The sequence below is a fragment of the Cupressus sempervirens genome, chromosome 2, assembly GCF_028749045.1.
Source record: "Cupressus sempervirens isolate cs-2001-9-10 chromosome 2, ASM2874904v1, whole genome shotgun sequence".
NCBI lineage: Eukaryota > Viridiplantae > Streptophyta > Pinopsida > Cupressales > Cupressaceae > Cupressus > Cupressus sempervirens.
This window is the reverse complement of record NC_143119.1, coordinates 190,364,202-190,382,843: the sequence shown is the minus strand read 5'-3', so window position 1 is coordinate 190,382,843 and position 18,642 is coordinate 190,364,202. Positions and strand designations below refer to the sequence as shown.

Here is an 18,642-nt window from a genome sequence, read left to right as displayed (position 1 = left end):
GCTTGATTTTGAAACATAAATACAAATGCAAAAGGAAAAAGCAAGAAGGGTCGTGGGTGCCAACCATTCCCTGGAATGATTGGCCCTGTTGTTGCTTGTCCACGCGCTTGCCCTCCCTATCCCACTTTCCACGCTCCCGCTCCAAGTCCTACAACTATAAAAAAAATTGAGTTAGATCGAAACCATCTAAGCAAAGGCCAACAAACTCACCATCCTACCATACATATGTATCTACATCCAAAATCCTAAACCATGATTTATTTTTCTAACTGGTTTTGTCATGTACAGGAAAAGATCAATGTCACGTGGACGTAATATGTGGCTCCCACAAGGGTTTGAGGCTGAGCCCAACGTATCATTGATCAACAGGTTTATATCAGCTATGGAAAGGAAAAGCTTAATATCAAAGGGACGTGTCTATTATACATGAAACCTTTTATTATCACATAACAGATGACAAAGAAAGATAAATCAGGAAAATAATTGTTTAAGGGACAACTATTATTAGCTTGGAACCTTACAGGTGGCTGAGCGAATTTATGAAGATTTAGTCTCTAAAAGTGGTCAACAAGCAAAATTTGGAATGCTACAGGAAGAGTTGTAGGAGAAATGTCAACTAAAATTCATTTTAAGAAATGAATTGAAAGTTTTCTAAGTTCAAATATATTTCAGTGAATGGAAGAGCATACCAAGGAAAACATAGAAGTGCATTCATTCTAATCAAGTAGTGCTGAGAATGAAAGCATTAAAACAAGCGACCGAATTGAGACATACTCATGTAAGAAATACCATGTAATGGAACTATATATTGGGAATATGAATGTGGAAATGCACAATAATATTATGAACATGGTATTGCAGCTTGGACTAATAATGCAAGTGAGTAGAAATAAATTTGCTATCATTTGAAATAACTAACCAGCAGAAGAAAAGTTTCAGATTTACCAAATAAATGTTTTCACAGTAGTAATGTTCAAAAGAATCAAAGAAATTCGAGCTTTGAAATGTGTCAAGGACATATGTTCCTATGCTGATGTATCCTATCTTCAAAAGAGTCATAACAGTATCATCCTGTAGCAGTACACATTGTGCAAATCTGAGAAAATAAAACTACAGCCGAACATGTACGAAATGGAGTTCGTGGGAAAGGAAAATGACATTATTGGTAGAAAACACACAAGTTTCTGCTAACACCCATGCTCTAGAAAGATGTGCGGGCTGCCTCAAAAGGGAGATCACAGTAGAAAACCCTCAAAACTGCAGCCGTGGCCATGAGATAGTGGGAATCTAACAAAATCTGGATGGATCTGTTACATCAAGCTTAATCATTGCACAAAGATAAAGTATACAACCCGTAAATGTCACCATTTCACAAGCAGATACAGAAATATTGTTATTCAGGATAGATTGCTTCAAACTGAAGTAATCTATTCCCATTTCTCAACTATGTAAATGCTCAGAAAGGGAAAATTGAACCAGTAGGGAAGAAAGATAAAAATGTTTGCATCTAGGAGAAGCCACGGGTTGTGCTCATATTTGGTGTTATACAAACATTTAGAGAGAAAAACGTCAAACGAGCTCCAGTTTAAGATGCTTAACACAGGGAAAAGATTGTTGGATTATAAAAGAAGAAACGCTATGCTATTAAAAACAGTATCTTACCTTCCAAACAAGAGTTCCAGCAAGCATGAAAGTCATATAAAATAAAACCGCTGCAAGTTGCCATGAATGGTGGAAAAAAATCATTCAGTAAACTTGATAATGCAAGACAAACACCACCTCAGATGTTATGGCTTGTTTTTCGAACAATATAAGGATCAGTAAAAGCGGCAAAGAAGCTAATGCATGAGATGCAAATATGGCTACCCAAGCATCAAGTAAACACATCCAAAACTCACAGCAAAAGAAAATCAGTTATTAACCGTGGCATCAGACTTCAGGGTGAGCAGCAAACTACATGCGAAACCTTCATGGCGGCTCAAAGATTCTTAAAAGACTGCCTGAATCCAAGCGATTGCAGTATTGTCCAGATTGACCTAGAAATGGCAAAGCTCCACCCATAAATGCCATGAAGATAGCTGATAAGATTAGCAGAAAACAGACGGTTTGAAGATTTAAGGGAAAAAATCATTGTCTTAAAGACAAACTATAATCTACCTTGGAAATGCACAAAAAAAACCTTCATGGCAGCTTCAATATCATGAAAACATGCTTAAAAAACATAACAAAACTTCACCTTTGAGTCAAATGGCAGAGGAAAATGCATTAACGAACGCAAATATGTCCATCTATGATGTCGAGCTTCAGAACACACAGGAGAAAATGTCCAAAGTTTAGTCATGGCAGCTACCTCAAACCTTAGCAGCAGCTCTTGAATTTTCCAGAAAACCCTCACGATAAGAATGAAATGTTTCCAAGACAAAATGCCAATCTATATTGCCCCAATACTGAATTTCATTGACTTTTGAAATCCAAAGATTTAAGATTTTCATCCATTTACCAAGTCCATATTGAAAGGTTTCATGGGTGTTAAGTATGGCATATGTTTTAGGTATTTTAACATTTGCTTTAGCTAATATTGAAGTATTTGCATTTTATGTTGTAAAGGGATTATCAAATGGTCTTTTTAAAAACCATTTTCTATTCTTATTAATTTAAGTGCAAATATTTAGACTTCTTCCAAGCCTTATTTTAAATATTCAACTTTATGCCTACAAGTTTGGATAATTGTTAAGTCAAAATTGACACTTGTCCGAGGAGTAAAGGTTGAGTTATTAGACTTTGACCAAGTGCTTGAATCAGTTGAAGCCATATGAAGAGAATATAGGAGCTCGTTAGTCAAATTTGACTTGGCTTTAGCAGCTAGAGGGGTCTTTATGACATTTTTGAGTATTTTATGGATAATTTTGAGTGAGTCATAGGGGCGTTTATGACTTAGTGGAGTTTTTTCAGGGGTAAGACTTTATTTTGGAAGTTTCTAGGCACTCTTCTTCAAGCTATTTTCCGGCATTCGACCCAAGAGGTTTTGGGCTGTATTTAGTGAGTTTTCACTCATGGTTGTATTCAGTTCTGATTAGTAATTTGGAGAGACTTAGTGGTTATCATCTATCCTTGGTCTTTTTGGCATCATTTTTATTTGTAACTCATTTTCATTAGAAGATTGAATATATTTTGCAGCTCTGATCTTATTTGCAAAGTTTTCCATCCTAATTGTTGTTGCAGTTCAATGTGTCACATGATTGATCAAGCTAATATGAAGTGTTTATAGAACATTTTGGTTTGTAGCCTCTGTCTCACATCTCTTCATCTTTCTGCAAGTGGCTCTCTTGTGCAGGTTGTTAGCTGTGTCATACAAATGTTCAAGTACTAATTCGTGAAAGTTATCTTTCCTTGTTAGTGTTTATATCATGACGAGTTATCGAAATATTTATGCATTGGGGTCCATAATAAGTTGTGATATTCTTTTCTCTTTGCATTTGAGATTAAATATCATTCATAATTGTTCATCTTTGTTAAGGTTGATATCTCTCTAGTTTAGGTGTAGTTCAAGTTTTAAGTTTTTTGATGTTATTCACAGTCTTTAGTATCTCAGTTAAGTTTTTCTCTCTCCCTTTTTCCTGGAAATATTAGTAGTTTAACTATGAGCCAATTAGGAGCCGGCCTTATCCGGAGACTCACTCCATTTTTAGGTCACCCACAACTTAGGAGTGATTCCATTGTTATCTTGAAATGTCAGTGGATAAGAGTGCCACCTTATTGTTAAATTTGGCAAGGGTGCAATTTCAGTTGATAAGAGTGCCACCTTTCATAACTACTATTTTTTCATTTCCCAAGTGGATTATGCAGTAGTTGGGTCTCTCACCCTCTGTTTTGGTGTTTACCAAGTAGGTAGAACCTCCCAACCTCCCACTTGTAATGGGCAATGAGATTAAAGACATCTCTTGATGTAGATGGATTTATTTTTCTACATAATAAGAACTTTAGACTCACCTTCTATAATGTCCCCATTTTTAGCAGGTTCCTATAGTTGGCTTGGTCAGCTCACCATTGCAACCCTCGAGAGCTGACAGTGGGATTTAAGGGTCTCTATTGTGGCGATATAGGCCTTTCAGCATCCTCTATTGTGTTTTGACTCCAATTGAGGGACTTACTATTTATAATAAGTCAAGCTATTGGTTTTGATAAGCTCGGTTGAGTTAGAGGAGTTGGGTGATGCTCTCAATTTTTATTACGAGCTTCTAATTTGGGCTCCAAGAATCTTGGAGGGAGCGTCTATTTATAGTAAGTCACCCCGTCAGGTTCATCATCATCTTTCATCATCAAAATCACTTTGGTGTTGTCAAATTTCAATTTTGATGCTACTTAAGTTGTTTTCGCAAGATGAGTGAATTATTATTATTCATCTAAATACGTTGAGGTTGGTATTGTTGGTCAGTCACCTCAATATCATAGCTCGTTGGAATGAGAATAAAAAGTTTTAAATTGTGGGAACAAGAAACAATGGTCTTGCATGTCAGAATATTAAGTTATAGAGGAAAAGGTCATTATTGAAGCCAAAAGCAATTAATAAATTATATTAATGGCACTTTATTATATCTTCATGTTGTGTGGAGAAAGCTTCTTAAGTGGAATTCTTTTGGGAAACTGGTGCCATTTGGAGATTATAAATGTGAGGACATTTGATGAGAAAAGCATCTGATTATTTGTCTATCTCTTTGCTTGTTGTCTCCATGACAATTCTGAGTCTGTGGTTTTGTGTCTTTGTTGAAGTATAAGGGTTTGAAGTTGATCATTCTTCCACAGCTGAAGTATTGTGGATTTCTGAGAATTTGTTTTGTCTTCTTACTATGCTTATTGTTCTTGGAAGGCATTATTAAATTCTACCTTGATTGTCTAGCAAAGCGTTTTGGTAAAGTTTCGAGGATCACTCTGAGTATTGTTGCAATTTGTTGCTGAGGAGTTTTTTTGGTCGCTTTCTATAGAAATCGATTGGAAGGAATTAACCTACACATTGCATACCAAAGCTTGCGTTTGGATATCTAGTGGTTTTTGCAACTCATACATGGTCTAGACGTCAACAATTGGAGGCTAGGTGAATGCATTTTAGGGTCTGCGACTCTTATTTAGGGAGTTGCGATTTATTATAGGCTTGTGATTTACTCTTCTACTTTGCATTCGATTGTTGGGGGTCTATAGTGCACTATTGGGCTTTGTTCCTTGCATCAATAAGAGGGTGGCAAACACAAACAAGAGCATTGCAACTAGAGTTTAAGGTGCTCACAATCAGAACATTTCATCCTAGAGCTGAACAATATGCAAAATAGTTTTGGAATAGGTTCTTGTATGCAATCTGAATTTGGAATAAGTTCATCATAAAATTGTATTTTCTCTATATCGACTAAATTGGCAGAATTGAAATTGATTAGATTTTCATTATCATTGTTAATTTTCAAAATTGCAAAGAGAGATTAATATACAAGTAGGACATTTATTTTCCTTTATCAAAGAAACATTAAATTTGTTTTGCATTACACTATTGGAGGATTTTATTTGCCAAACGTTCGATTAAATGCCAAATTTTGGATTAGTAAAGGAAGATTTGAAGCTATAACTAGGCACGGGTTTTACTATGATATCAGAGTGGTTTCTTGCCATCCAGTGGGGTAGGAAAATATTAATTATTTCAGATCTTTTGTTGTGATTGGAGTGGTCGGCACTCTTGTTGTTTCCACCTATGGACAAATTCAAGAGGCCTAGTAGTTCTAGGAGCTGGCGAAGTAGTGAGGAAGATGGAAATTAAATTCTTTGAGAGAGTATAGAAAAACTTAAGCTTCATCAACAAAGGATGGTAGAGAGCTTGTCAAATCCAGAGATAGTTGACAGGGCAGCAAGGTGAAAGATCCCTGATGGATCTCTGCTGTTATCTGCTGTAGATTTATTTTATTTTTGTTTTTTCCTATTTATTAATGTTTTCTTGTAGAACTAGACGAAAATGCAAAAGAGTTTGTTTTTTTTTGTGTTTTTGATGATTATTCCACATAGAAATGAGAAGTAACAAATGGCAAGAAAAGAGTTTGAAAATAAATAACAATATGCAGTAAAGTCAGAGTTGATACAAATCGTACCAGGCAAATCTCTGAATTAAAGAGCCAAATAAAAGATCCAGTACATTTCCTCTAACAATGACGCCACAACTGGCTGATGAAAACGAGCTGATAAGATGCAAGATTCTGCTGCTGAGTAACCGATTTTTCTATGTATCCAAGTGCTGCAAATGACAAAGTACGGCTGCAAGAAATGGCAGTGTACGGCTGCTAGAATTCACCTCCCATACGCCAAAGAACATGCCCAACAAAACAAACTGTAGGCCCAAGTTGAAGTGGCGTCTACCTTCCTCTTGAATATTGTTGAAACTACTGACAAACCAATACCCAATGCTGCTGAGGGTTACGTCCCAGCCAGCAATTACCCTGGGGTTTGCGTCCCAGAATGCAAATCGCTCAAGCAGAGCAAATCTGAAAAGAAGTGTTTGAAAAATATGAATAATCATGAGAAATGGCGCCCATCTCCTTATAACCCCTTGCAAAGCAATTCAAACCCTAAAGTGACCCCCAATTGGCATTGGCTATAAAAATGAATTAAATCTTATTTTAAAGTGACCATGTCACTAGAAAATGACCTTTTCCACCATAGTAATAAATCCACTCACCAAATTGCCCTGAGACCAAAGAGGAAGATTTAGAGAATTTCAAGACCTTTCCAACGAGCTATCATAACATGGGATACGCATCCAAATGAGGCCAAAATTCCCTTATTACTCCAAAATGGCTATTAACTTAGCCTTATTTAAATATTAAATGCTAACTTAGGAAATATTAAAAATATAACCCAAATAGCCATAAACTGCCCAACTGACATCACAAACGATAAAATCATCCTATCACCTGCCTGTGACTGAAGTCGAAAATCAAGGATCCACTGGCAGTCTCATCCCTAAAATCTAGGGATGCTCCTAAAATTTAGGAAACAAGCCCTATCCCTCTAAAACTGAAGCCAAAGGGTCATCTCATGGAAACCCAACCTGGGCATGATCATACCTCCTAAAAAGTAGGAATGAACCCCATAAATGTAGGAACTGCCTCCTAAAAACAAGGAACGTCACCCAACTGATCAATACCCACCAGAAAACCAAGTCCCAAACACTGAATAACCATACTGGGTCTCTATCCAACCCTGTTAGCCTATAAGACCCCATAATAAGTTAACTCACATGTCTCTATTAGACTAAGCTAGAGTGGGGACATGACACAAGGTATATGGTTTTAGCCTTTAGAAGGTTGGCATCAAGGTTATAGGGAAGGAAGCTTTAGTTTTCTCCGACAGGAGTCCATGATGCAGATGTACCTATATTTAGTATGGCACCTGCTAGTCTTAGTTGCAGTGTTGATGATGGACTCATTTCAAAGAGATCAGTAGATGTGTCAGTACCTTTGGTGGATAGTTGCATTGAGCTTCAACAGGTTGAGGCTTCCAGAGTTATTGCAGTTAGTGTAGAAACAGTTGATGCAGTTGTTATTACTAACACCTCTAGGTCTCTTGAGGAGGGACAATTATTGGAGATTTATATGTGAGTTATCATAGTGTTGCTCCACTATAAGAGGCAATTGCTTCCTCAAGCCGGACCGATGCATGTATGGAGTCACCCAGTTGTGATGTTGGTGATTTGTGTTATAGCGGAGTCGGTAGATGTGGTTTCATGCTCTAGCGTTATTGATTCACAACTTGATGTTGAATCATGTGTACAGTGTTAGGTGTCAGTAGTTGAGGTTTTATTAGGAGATGTGGATGCAGATAGTATGGACACATCTGATGATACATTTGATGATGCTATGAGTTGCATCAGGTATCAGTTGATGACTTCGAGGAGGTTTTGGATGGGTCCTAGGATCAATGTTTATAGGATCTACCTTTTGAAGTGGAAGTTGAGACGTGGTGATATTGTTATTGTGAGGGCTTCTATTTCTTTAGATGAGGAATTGATTGAGGTACATAGTAGTTGTATCTCGAATGCTGCGAGGTTGAGAACACACATGCAGTGAGTGATCTTGTGGTGGGTTGTTTTGATTCAGTTTCCTATCGCAGTGCAGTTAGTGGGACAGGGAGCTTGCATAGGAGTTAGGAGTTACAGAGGCATCATGTGACTTATCAGCTGAAAGCGAATGCCAATGATATTTCTTCAGCTCTTGAGCATTATGATGCTATCCATCAGATGCTAGCTACATCTAGTTAGGGTGCTCCTATGTTAGATGAGCATAATGATAGTAGTCTTTCCCTGGCAGAGGTTAATGCACTTCAAGAGGTTGTCAAAATCTTGAAGCATAGTTACTCTTAGTTGCTGATAGGGATTACCTTTTGGAGTGGGGTAGCACTTGTTATGAGATGTTGCTAGGGAAAGAGGAGGAGGTGGTTGAGCGCACCCAAGAGCTTGAGGTGACTATGGACTCTCTTTAGTGTACTCAGTTGGCTCTTCCGGAGTCACAGTCACAATTGGATGAGGTGGTCGTGGAGTTAGAGCATTTTTTAACCACACCAGCCCCAAATCTAGTTCAGTTGTATATTGTGGTTGGTGGTGAGTTTGTTTCTACAGTTGGGGATGATGGATGTAATAATGTGGCTGACACATCTGTCCAGCATATGGGTGCAGTAGGTACAGAGGAGGTGAGAGCATTAGTTGAGGCAAGCTCTCATGTTCATTTGCTTCCTTCTATTGGAAACAAATCTATTTCTTCATTTCATATAGCTGGTACCATTGGATAGTTGGTAGTGCTACATTTTCAAGGGGATCAGTTTTGGGTCACAGGGGAGCAAGTTGATGCTTCCATGTATAATTTTTGCTGCACAGAGTCCTTCATGAAGTGTCTATTGGAGAGTTTGGATGTGAGGGAGGATTCATACAAAGTGTCTAAGTGTGCTCTCATCCGAGGCTCTCGTGCTATTCAGAGGTTGGTGGGAAAGATTATAGAGACTCTATCTACTGTGCTTCCCTATAGGGATTTTGAGGTTGGGTTTGCTGAGAGGGTTGCCTAGGATCTTGCACGACCAATAGTTTGGAGTCAGATATTGCAGCCATCTTATGATTCCCAGTTTGATGATGATGAGCCCTTGATAGAAATTGGGAGTCTTTATTGGCAATACATTATGAGGAGTGCTCATCATTTTTCTTTTGACCCACAAGTAGAGGATTTGGTTTCACGTCGGTGTGGGTTGGCTCTAGTTTCATACCATCCATTATGGGATGGGTTAGCACCATCTTTTGCAAATGGGATTGATAGCTGCAAGTTAGACCCCTTGCAGTATCTACACACCCAGGATATTTTGGCAGAGGTTGGAGTTGGTGGTAGCGATTTAGGTACCTATGGTTGTTACCATCTCCACAGTGCAATTGGGTGTATCAATTTGATGGGAACTCAGGTGTGCACAAAGTTGATATTTCAATTGGGTTGAATTCCAATGAGTTGTTGCCTTTATCGGCGCCTAGGGTTAGTTTTCAAATGATTCTGATGTTGATGCCCATTATTTAGGTGTTGGTGTTAGAGGAGTTGCTTGTACACGACAGGGATAGTACATAGTTCTACCTTTGGGTTCAAGGTGGACTGTGATGTTCTTTTTGCTCCAAGATTGCTTGGGGAGAAGCAATTTTAGGGGGGGAGAACTGTAATGTCCCCATATTTAGCAAGTTTTTGCAGTTGGCTTGGTTAGTTCACCATTGCGACCCTCATGAGCTGACAGTGGGATTTGAGGGTCTCAGTTGTGGGGTTATAGGCTTTTCAACAGCTTATGTTGTGTTTTGGCTCTAATTGAGGGACTTTCTATTTATAGTAAGTCAAACTGTTGGTTTCGATGAGCTCTGTTGACTTAGAGGAGTTGGGTGATGCTCTCAATTTTTATTTCAAGCTTTCGGTTTGGGCTCCAAGAATCTTAGAGGGAGCATCTATTTATAGTAATTCACCCCGTCAGGTTCATTCATCGTCTTTCATCATCAGAATCACTTTGGTGTTGTTAGATTTTGATTTTGATGCTTCTTCGGTTATTTTGCAAGACGGGTGAATTGTTATTATTATTATTCTTCTAAATACGCTGAGGTTGCTACTTTTGTTGGGATTGTTAGTTGGTCACCTCAGTTTCATAGCTCATTAGAATCAGGACGAAAAGTTTTAAATCGTGGGAACAAGAAATAGTGGCCTTGCATGTCATAATATTAAGTTATAGTGGAAAAGGTCATTTTTGGAGCCAAAAGCAATTAATAAATTATTGTAAGAATTTGTTATAGCTCTGATACCATGTAAGAATTTGCCTTGGAGAAAAATAACACCAAGATCAAGAGGCTCAATAGATAGCATAAGAGAGACTAATGATGATCAAATGATAATGGATATCGGATAATTGGATAATTGGATTAATACATCATAGAGGGTGCTTATATACAAGGGCAACCAATATGTCTAGAAGTCACACAAGAGATAAAGATTACAACTCAGCACATGTCCACCAAAGGTGGATTATCCTCCATTGAGCATAGAATTTTGTTTGATGATGAGAAGATAGGTTTACATAGGTGTATCTCATAAAGAGATGTTCTAGACACCATGTGCTCAAATAAGTTGCTAGCTCCTATGTTGTCAACAAGACAACTCATATGACTATGCATATTCCCCCTTAAGTGCAACTTAGTGGAATGCACTTAAGCTCACAAAGCTAAATGCAAGATACAATGTGGGTCCCGGCTACTAGGACATTTTAGGTACCCATGTACAAATGCACTGCTCTACATACAATGTGATGCAATCCAATGCAATGCAATATCTCTGAAAACAAAGAAAGAGGGAAAACCTCATGGGAAAAACCTCCTCCAAAAAAAGAGATGAAGAAAGACAAGATGCATGCAAGGATGGAGTAATCAAGACCCCCCTAGTATGACATACATCATGCATGTACAAGCATATATCCCCCATAAGAAAAAATACATGATGGTATCCCCCCCATATTGAATAATCTCCTGCAAGGATGTCATGAAGACAAAAAAGTATCCAATGCCTACAAATGGCATTTCTCCCTTTAGGAAGAAGATACACCAAGTATAGGTGTAAGTATACTTCCTATTGTGGATAGGAAGATGGATGAGGAATCCATATGTAGTATGCTATGGATGTTGCCTCTGAAGTCTGCTCATATATTGACAAGTTCTTGATGAATGTAGATACCACAAGCCAATCTGGTGGATGCCCAAAAGAAGGTGGCAAACAAGATAACATGTCCATGTATGTAAGTGAATCAAACTCCAAAGACAAGGAATCATCCTTATAGGAAGATATGGGAAGAGAAGCAATGTAACTTCCCCTCAATGATGACTGAAGAGTTGCACCATGAAAAATGAATGATGTTCCTCCTCGTAGGAAGAAGTGGTACCATAGGTGTAGTAGAGAATGCTCCCCAACTAGTAGGAAGAATCCTCAAAAGATATGATGTCTGAGGAAATTGGAATACAATCTCCAAAGACTGATATGTCTCCTCTAAAATAAAAGAGTCCTCCTCCAACTGCTGAAAAGAAGTGTCCACAATCATGTCAATCTCAAAAGAAAGATCAAGTGGTTGAGGGTCAGAGTGCTCCCTCGCAACAAGTGAAGAAGAACTCTCCTCAACAAAGAGAAGATGGATGTCATCAATAATGTCTCCCACATCTTCAATGTAAGACTCCACAAACAACACTGCAATGTCTGGAAGGAAGTCATCCCATGAAGCTGAAATAGGAAGACATGGTGTTTCCTGCTGCACTGAATCAGGAGCATCTGTGGTTGGAACTGGATCAGTAGAAGCAATAGGAGTATCAGGGAGTATGATCTCAACTGGAGTTGTAGGTACCATAATTGGTGTGATTGGAGGGAGAATGTTCTCTAGGAATGGAGGGACTTTTGGATCTTCATATGCTTTCCAAAGACACATCCAAAGTTCATAAGGATTACTTGCCTTTCTAAGGACAGCAAAACAATCCATACTAATATTTATAAAAATAGCTTGAAAAATCATTCCAAGAACCGTCTAATTAGTAGAAGGCAGTTCTTTGGAACATAGATAAGGAAATACTTCCTTATGTTCTCTTAGATGATCAATCATCAAAGCACTCTAGTTCTTTTTTGTCAATTTAAATCTTAAACCAAATTGACACTTGTGACATGACTCCATGAGATCAAATAATGTATGCACCCCCAAAATGCAAAAAAAAATCAAAGAACCCCCCATAATGTATGATTTGGTACTTTATATTTAGTGCGATTACAATGGCCACTTACCAATTTAGGGCCTAAGTGGACTTTTGATTTTGAGGGTTACAACAACAAATATGAAGCTATATTAGACTCAACAAGATAAGACACAAGACCTCTCAAGGATGTAATTAATTACAAGTGCCAATAGGCCAAAATGAGACCAAAATTTGAAAGTATTATGTCTATCCAAAATTGCTCCAAACTGATACCAGATCTGGAAAGTAGACAAAAAATCATGCTCTCAAAAAAAATAACACCTGAATATGTGTCTAGATGAGTCCAAACTAAGCCTTTGAAGTTGCAAAAATCGAGATTTGTGATTTGCAAGAAAATTCAGGAATAGAGATCTCAAACAACCTGCACTAATGTGTAGATCATGAAATTCTACCCCAAAACTAAAAAAAAAATTGCTCGAAAAAAGGAGTCCGTATAAGGGAGATATCGCTGTTTGAAAATCACCTCTGTAATTATTTTTCCTGAATCGCCGACATCGCACCTTCAAAAATCAAATGGCTCTAAATTTCACCTCAGCTGTTCGATTTTGATAAAACAAAAGTCGATTTGGAGGTTTTTTGACCTTTTGAATGTGATACCAATATCTGATTTGCACTAGAAAGCTCCAATCTTGACCTACAAAATAATCTCTCCAATGGCTATGTAAAGAGATCTCATATGGCTCTGATATCATGTAAGAATTTGCTATAGCTCTGATACCATGTAAGAATTTTCTTTAGGGCAAAATGATGCCAAGATCAAGAAGCTCTATAGATAGCACAAGAGAGACTAATGATGATAAAATGATAATGGATATCAAATAATTGGATAATTGAATTAATACATCATAGAGGGTGCCTGTATATTAGGGGAACCGATATGTCTAGAAGTCACACAAGAGATAAGAATTACAACTCAGCACATGTCCACCAAAGGTGGATTATCCTCCATTGAGCATAGAAGTTTGTGCGATGATGAGAGGATAAGTTTACATAGATGTATCTCATAAAGAGATGTTGTAGAAACCATGTGCATAAGTAAGTTGCTAACTCATGTGTTGTCAACAAGACAACTCATATGACTGCATATTCTTAAGTAAACTTAAGTAAAGTGTAACAATAATTAATTATTTACACTAACAATTATACTAATGACACTATTATATTTTAATGTTGTGTAGAGAAAGCTTCTTAAGTGGAGTTATTTTGGGAAACTAGTGCCATTTGGAGATTTTAAACGTGAAGACATTTGATGAGAAAAGCATCCAATTATTTGTTCATCTCTTTGCTTGTTGTTTCTGTGACAATTTTGAGTCTGTGATTTTGTGCTCTTGTTGAAGTATAAGGGTTTGAAGTTGATCATTTTTCTATAGCTGAAGTATTGTGGATTTCTGAGAATTTGTTTTGTCTTCCTACTATGCTTACTGTTGTTGGAAAGCATTATTTATTTCTATCTTGATTGTGGTGGCTTTCTATAGAAACCGATTGGAAGGAATTAACCTGCACATTACATACCAAAGCTTGAGTTTGGATATCCAGTGGCTTCTGCAACCCATACATGGTCCAGATGTCAACAATTGGAGGTTGGGTGAGTGCGTTTTAGGGTCTGCAACTCTTATTTAGGTAGCTGTGATTTATTACAGGCCTGCTATTTACTCTCCTGCTTTGCGTTTGAGTGTTGGGGGTCTGTAGTGCACTATTGGGCTTTGTTCCTTGCACCATAGAGATCAGCATGGACTATAGGATGGTGGCAAACACAAATAAGAGCATTGCAGCTGGAGTTTAAGGTGCTCACAGTCTGAACATTTCATCCTGGAGCTGAACAACATGCAAAATAATTCTGGAACAGGTTCTTGTATGCAATCTGAATTTGGAACAAGTTCATCATAGAATTGTATTTTCTCTATATCAACTAAGTTGGCAGAACTGAAATTGACTAGATTTCCATTATCATTGTTAATTTTCAAAATTCCACACAGATTAATATACAAGCAGGACATTCATTTGCCTTTATCAAAGAAACATTAAATTCTTTTTGCATTACACTGCTGGGGGAGTTTGTTTTCCAAATATTTGATTAAATGCCAAATTTTGGATTAGTAAAGGAAGATTTGAAGCTATAACCAGGCGGGTTTTTCATACCTTCACTAGTTAAGCGATAGCTTCTTGAGAGTATTGAATTCTCTTTAAATCCTTTTTTGTGTCTCTATTTTCCTCTCATTTTAGATTTGTCTTCATTCAGTTATTTTAATCTTCGATCGTTTCTTACTTGGAGTTGCATGTGATCTACGACCAAAATCAGATCTTTTCTTAATTCTTGTTTCTTGCACAATAAAACACAATCATCAAGAAAGGTAACTGAATAGTTTGCTTCTCCATTGGATGTTAATTCCATAGGACCAAAGAGATTCGAGTGAATAAACCTCAATGGTGTTGTCTTTTTGCCATAACAGGTCTTAAAGAAGCTGATCCACCTTTTTATGTTATAAAGGTAATGCTCACACAGCTCCAAATCAACATATTTAGGCCTAGAAGGTGATCCTTGTTGAGCATAACTTCAAGGCCCTTTTTGCTCACGTGACCAAGTTTCTTATGCCAAAGAGCTGACCCACTGTCTGCCATCACCAATGCAGCTCCCACTTCACCATTGCTCTCTAACATATATAGATTGCGTGTAATTTACTTCCTTTTTCAATCACCATGGAGCTGACCCACTGTCCGCCATCGCCAATGCAGCTCCCACTTTACCATTGCTCTCTAACATATATAGATTGTGTGTAATTTACTTCCTTTTTCAATCACCATGGCTCTCTTGGTCACCTTCCAAGCATTGGAAGAGAAATTGATTATATTGATTGGCTTCTAGATTAGATTGTGTTAAGAAAAACATACCATCAACGTTTCGAATCACACTACGTCATCCATCATCAGAATGAAAGAGAGCTAGAGATGCGAAACAAAATGAGTTGCAGATAATGAATTACATAGTGTGATTCGAAACGTTGATGGTAAATTTTTTTTAACACAATCGATCCAAAAGCCAATAACTATAATGGTAATGGATTGTGGAAATTTGATCTCTTTGAGAGGAATTGATGTTATAATGTTGAGTAGAAAGTTGTCCTATGGATATTAAATTTCTTTTCAGCTAAGGAACATGTTGAACATCTTTGAAGAGCCACTTATTCCTTTTGGAATTGCAACATCATGTCCCATTTGTCAAGTATGTCACATGCTTTGTCGTCACCAAGCTAAACTCTCCCAAGATGACCTTCATAGTCTTTGAATGCCACCTCATAAGAAAGCAATTGAAAAGAGGCACCAAAATCCAACACACATGAATCCGGTCTAGTATCACTTGTTGACAAGATAGGATGCCATATTTATCATGTGATGTTGGATTTTTTGTCCTTTAATTTTCTTGTGCCTTCTCGTAAGACTAGCAATTTTTCTTTATGTGACCAGCTTTCCCACAAAACAAACAATCTCTGTTTCTGCCCCTTGACTTTGATCTTCTTACAGATTTGGACCTTTTTCTATTATTGTTTTTGCCTCTCTCTTGAGGCCTTTTCCTATACCCTATAAAGAAGACATCACTTGATGAAAACCCTTGATTCTTCCTATATCTTTTTGCTGCAAAGAGTAAAAACTACATCATCAAAAGTTAGTTTTCCTTTGCTTGATACTGAAGTGCTGATCGCCATTACAACAACATCCCAATTGTCTAGCAAAGAACACTATCAAAATTGCTTTAGTTTTCATCTTCTAAATTTATGCTTACTGATATTAGTTGGAATGTTGAATTTGTTGAGGTGATTCACCATGATCCCTCAAATTTAAAATGGTATAGCTTCTTCACGATGAAAGCTTTACTGGAAGCTGAAATCATCTAATACATGGCTAAAAGCTTGTCGCATAATTCTTTTGATGTCTTCTCGGTTGAGACATTGAAGAGAACTTTTCTGCACAGAAAAAGCAAAACTGTAGCTCTTGCCTTTTCATCTTAATTTCTAGCACTCTTCATCTGTCATCGAATCCGGTGTCTTCACTTTCCCTTCTATCATGAGTGAGAGATCTTTCTTAATCAATGGTGACTCAACGTGCACCTTCCATAGACAGGTTCTACCTGGAGAATTTCTCTATTTTCCATTTGTCCATGTCCTCCATTTTTTTTGGAAATTCTTCACTGATTCCAACCAGCTTCACCATTGAGCTTTAATACCCATTTATGAATAACAAAGAGCAAATAAAACTAATATGCAGAATCAGAAATCCTAAAATGAAAGGCAACAGAGGCACAAATACAGAATTTTATAATGATTCACCACGACAGCTACATCTACGTTCAAAACAGGGGAATCTCTCATTAATTACCGTTCTTTATACAATAACATCTACTACAGCATCCAACTAGTTTATACACAAACTCCAATATCCATATGTCTTAGAACGAAGGAGTTGAACAGCCAGAATAATTGGAGGGAAAAAGAGACCGTTGGGTTTGATAATCAGCATTCATTACATAGATAGTTATAAATGTACTATTAATTATGTCAGTCTTCTTTTAAGCATATTCAATTCCTCATATATTACAAACTGGAAAATAAAACAGACATGATGTTGGACTTCCGTGTTTTAAATAGCTTTCTACATCCATATACAGGTTGGAGAGTTGGTTGGGCAGTTGCACCTTTTGAGATTGCATCTTCAATACGGAATATTCATGTAAAACTGACAGATTCAGCCCCAGCACCATTTCAGGAGGCTGCTTTAATTGCTCTTAAAAGTAGTCCGGAATACTTGAAAAAGTTGAGAACGGTAAGTGCAATACAATGATCTAATTCAAATTTTTGCTACGGCTCTACATTTCCCTTTTGCACCTTGTACGCTTGTTTTCTCATTATACTGTTGAAGCCCTTGTAGGAGTACAAGGAACGGAGGGACTTCATTGTGGATTTGCTGGCTGAGGTTGGGTTTAAAGTTCATTTTAAGCCTCAGGGAGCTGTCTTTGTTTTTGCAGAATTGCCTGAGACCTGTACAATAAGCGATGTATTTCTTTTTCTACCTGTACTTACATTTGTTTTGGCCATTTGTTCATTTAATGGTGTATATTATCTCTATGTTACAAAGTTGGTTTCTGTTTGACAGGTAGAATATGTTGCCGAAATGATCAAGGTCGCAGGTGTAGCTGCTGTGCCTGGATGCGGCTTCTTTCATGATAAAGGACAGTTTAAAAAGCAAGATCTTTCTCAATCGGCCTTAGGTTCAATTCAAAGACCAGAGTCTTTTGAAAACTCTGAAATCTTACACACAACGAAGAACTATAGGAACAGGTATATCAGATTTGCCTATTGTAAAAGCAAATGCACTCTTCTGGCTGCCGCAGATAAGCTCCATAAGTACAACAAGAAGTTTGGTGGGGCAATATAGTATGGGTCTATGAAGGAAAGAAATCAAGTTTTGATGCTTTTAGTTTCTGTGTCCGTCTAAACAAATAGTTGAAATTGCACAATTCTACTTTAAGCTGTAGATAGATTTCGCTTGAAATTGTCACGTAGCTTTTTTTAACCTTCCAACTTGATGAATGTCTCAAAACTTCCGAATTGTTCGACCATTGCTTTGGTTGATATATGTGAGGAATTTGAACCTCGTTTGTGAATTTCAACTTTTAAGTTGCGGGATGAGTAGACACAGATTGATTGTTGAAATTATCTAGCCTTGATCTTCTTGTGACATCTATATGTACGTGAGGATTAAATGCTTCCAAATACCTTTGAAGGTCGTGTCTCTTTGAGTTAGACTACTCGGACTGATGTACTTCCTTCGGAACAGTCATTGTGGTATCATACAAGCTTGCGTGGACATATAATGATTTTTATGTTATATTTTGATAACGTTGCTTTGATAATCTCATAAATGCTCTTCAATGCTTTCTTGATTGTCCTCATACATTTTGATTATGACAGCATTCTTAATAATTTCAAATAAATGAATGAATGTTTTTAAATACAATGTGGTACATAAATCAGCATAAATGTGCATAAGTTGTATTGACAAGATGAGTAATGCTAGTATGTAATTTGAATTTTGAATTTTAAGTTTTAATGTTTGGATTTGCACCTATGAAAATGTGTGGATCAGACTCACGCATGTAAATCTGATTTACATGATTAATAATTTTTTTTACAAATCATGATAAACTTTCAGAATGACTGATTATATGCCACATGAATACTTGTTGACTTAAAAGATGTTATATTTTCATGATTGCATTTTGCCTCCATGTTGATATGCACGTAAACTGAATGCATTTCAGATTTTTAAAA

General features: G+C 37.2%; 1 protein-coding gene across 1 annotated transcript in view; it reads left to right on the top strand.

The window, feature by feature from the left end:
- Positions 1-18,247, top strand: part of LOC149571718 (uncharacterized) — a 217,332-nt gene extending 199,085 nt beyond the window's left edge. The window contains exons 8-10 of the mRNA XM_089813128.1: positions 16,980-17,134; positions 17,240-17,365; positions 17,465-18,247. Of these exons, the coding sequence (XP_089669254.1) occupies positions 16,980-17,134; positions 17,240-17,365; positions 17,465-17,746 (563 nt within the window). The 3' untranslated portion in view covers positions 17,747-18,247. The remainder of the gene's footprint in view (positions 1-16,979; positions 17,135-17,239; positions 17,366-17,464) is intronic.
- The last annotated feature ends 395 nt before the right edge of the window (positions 18,248-18,642 follow it).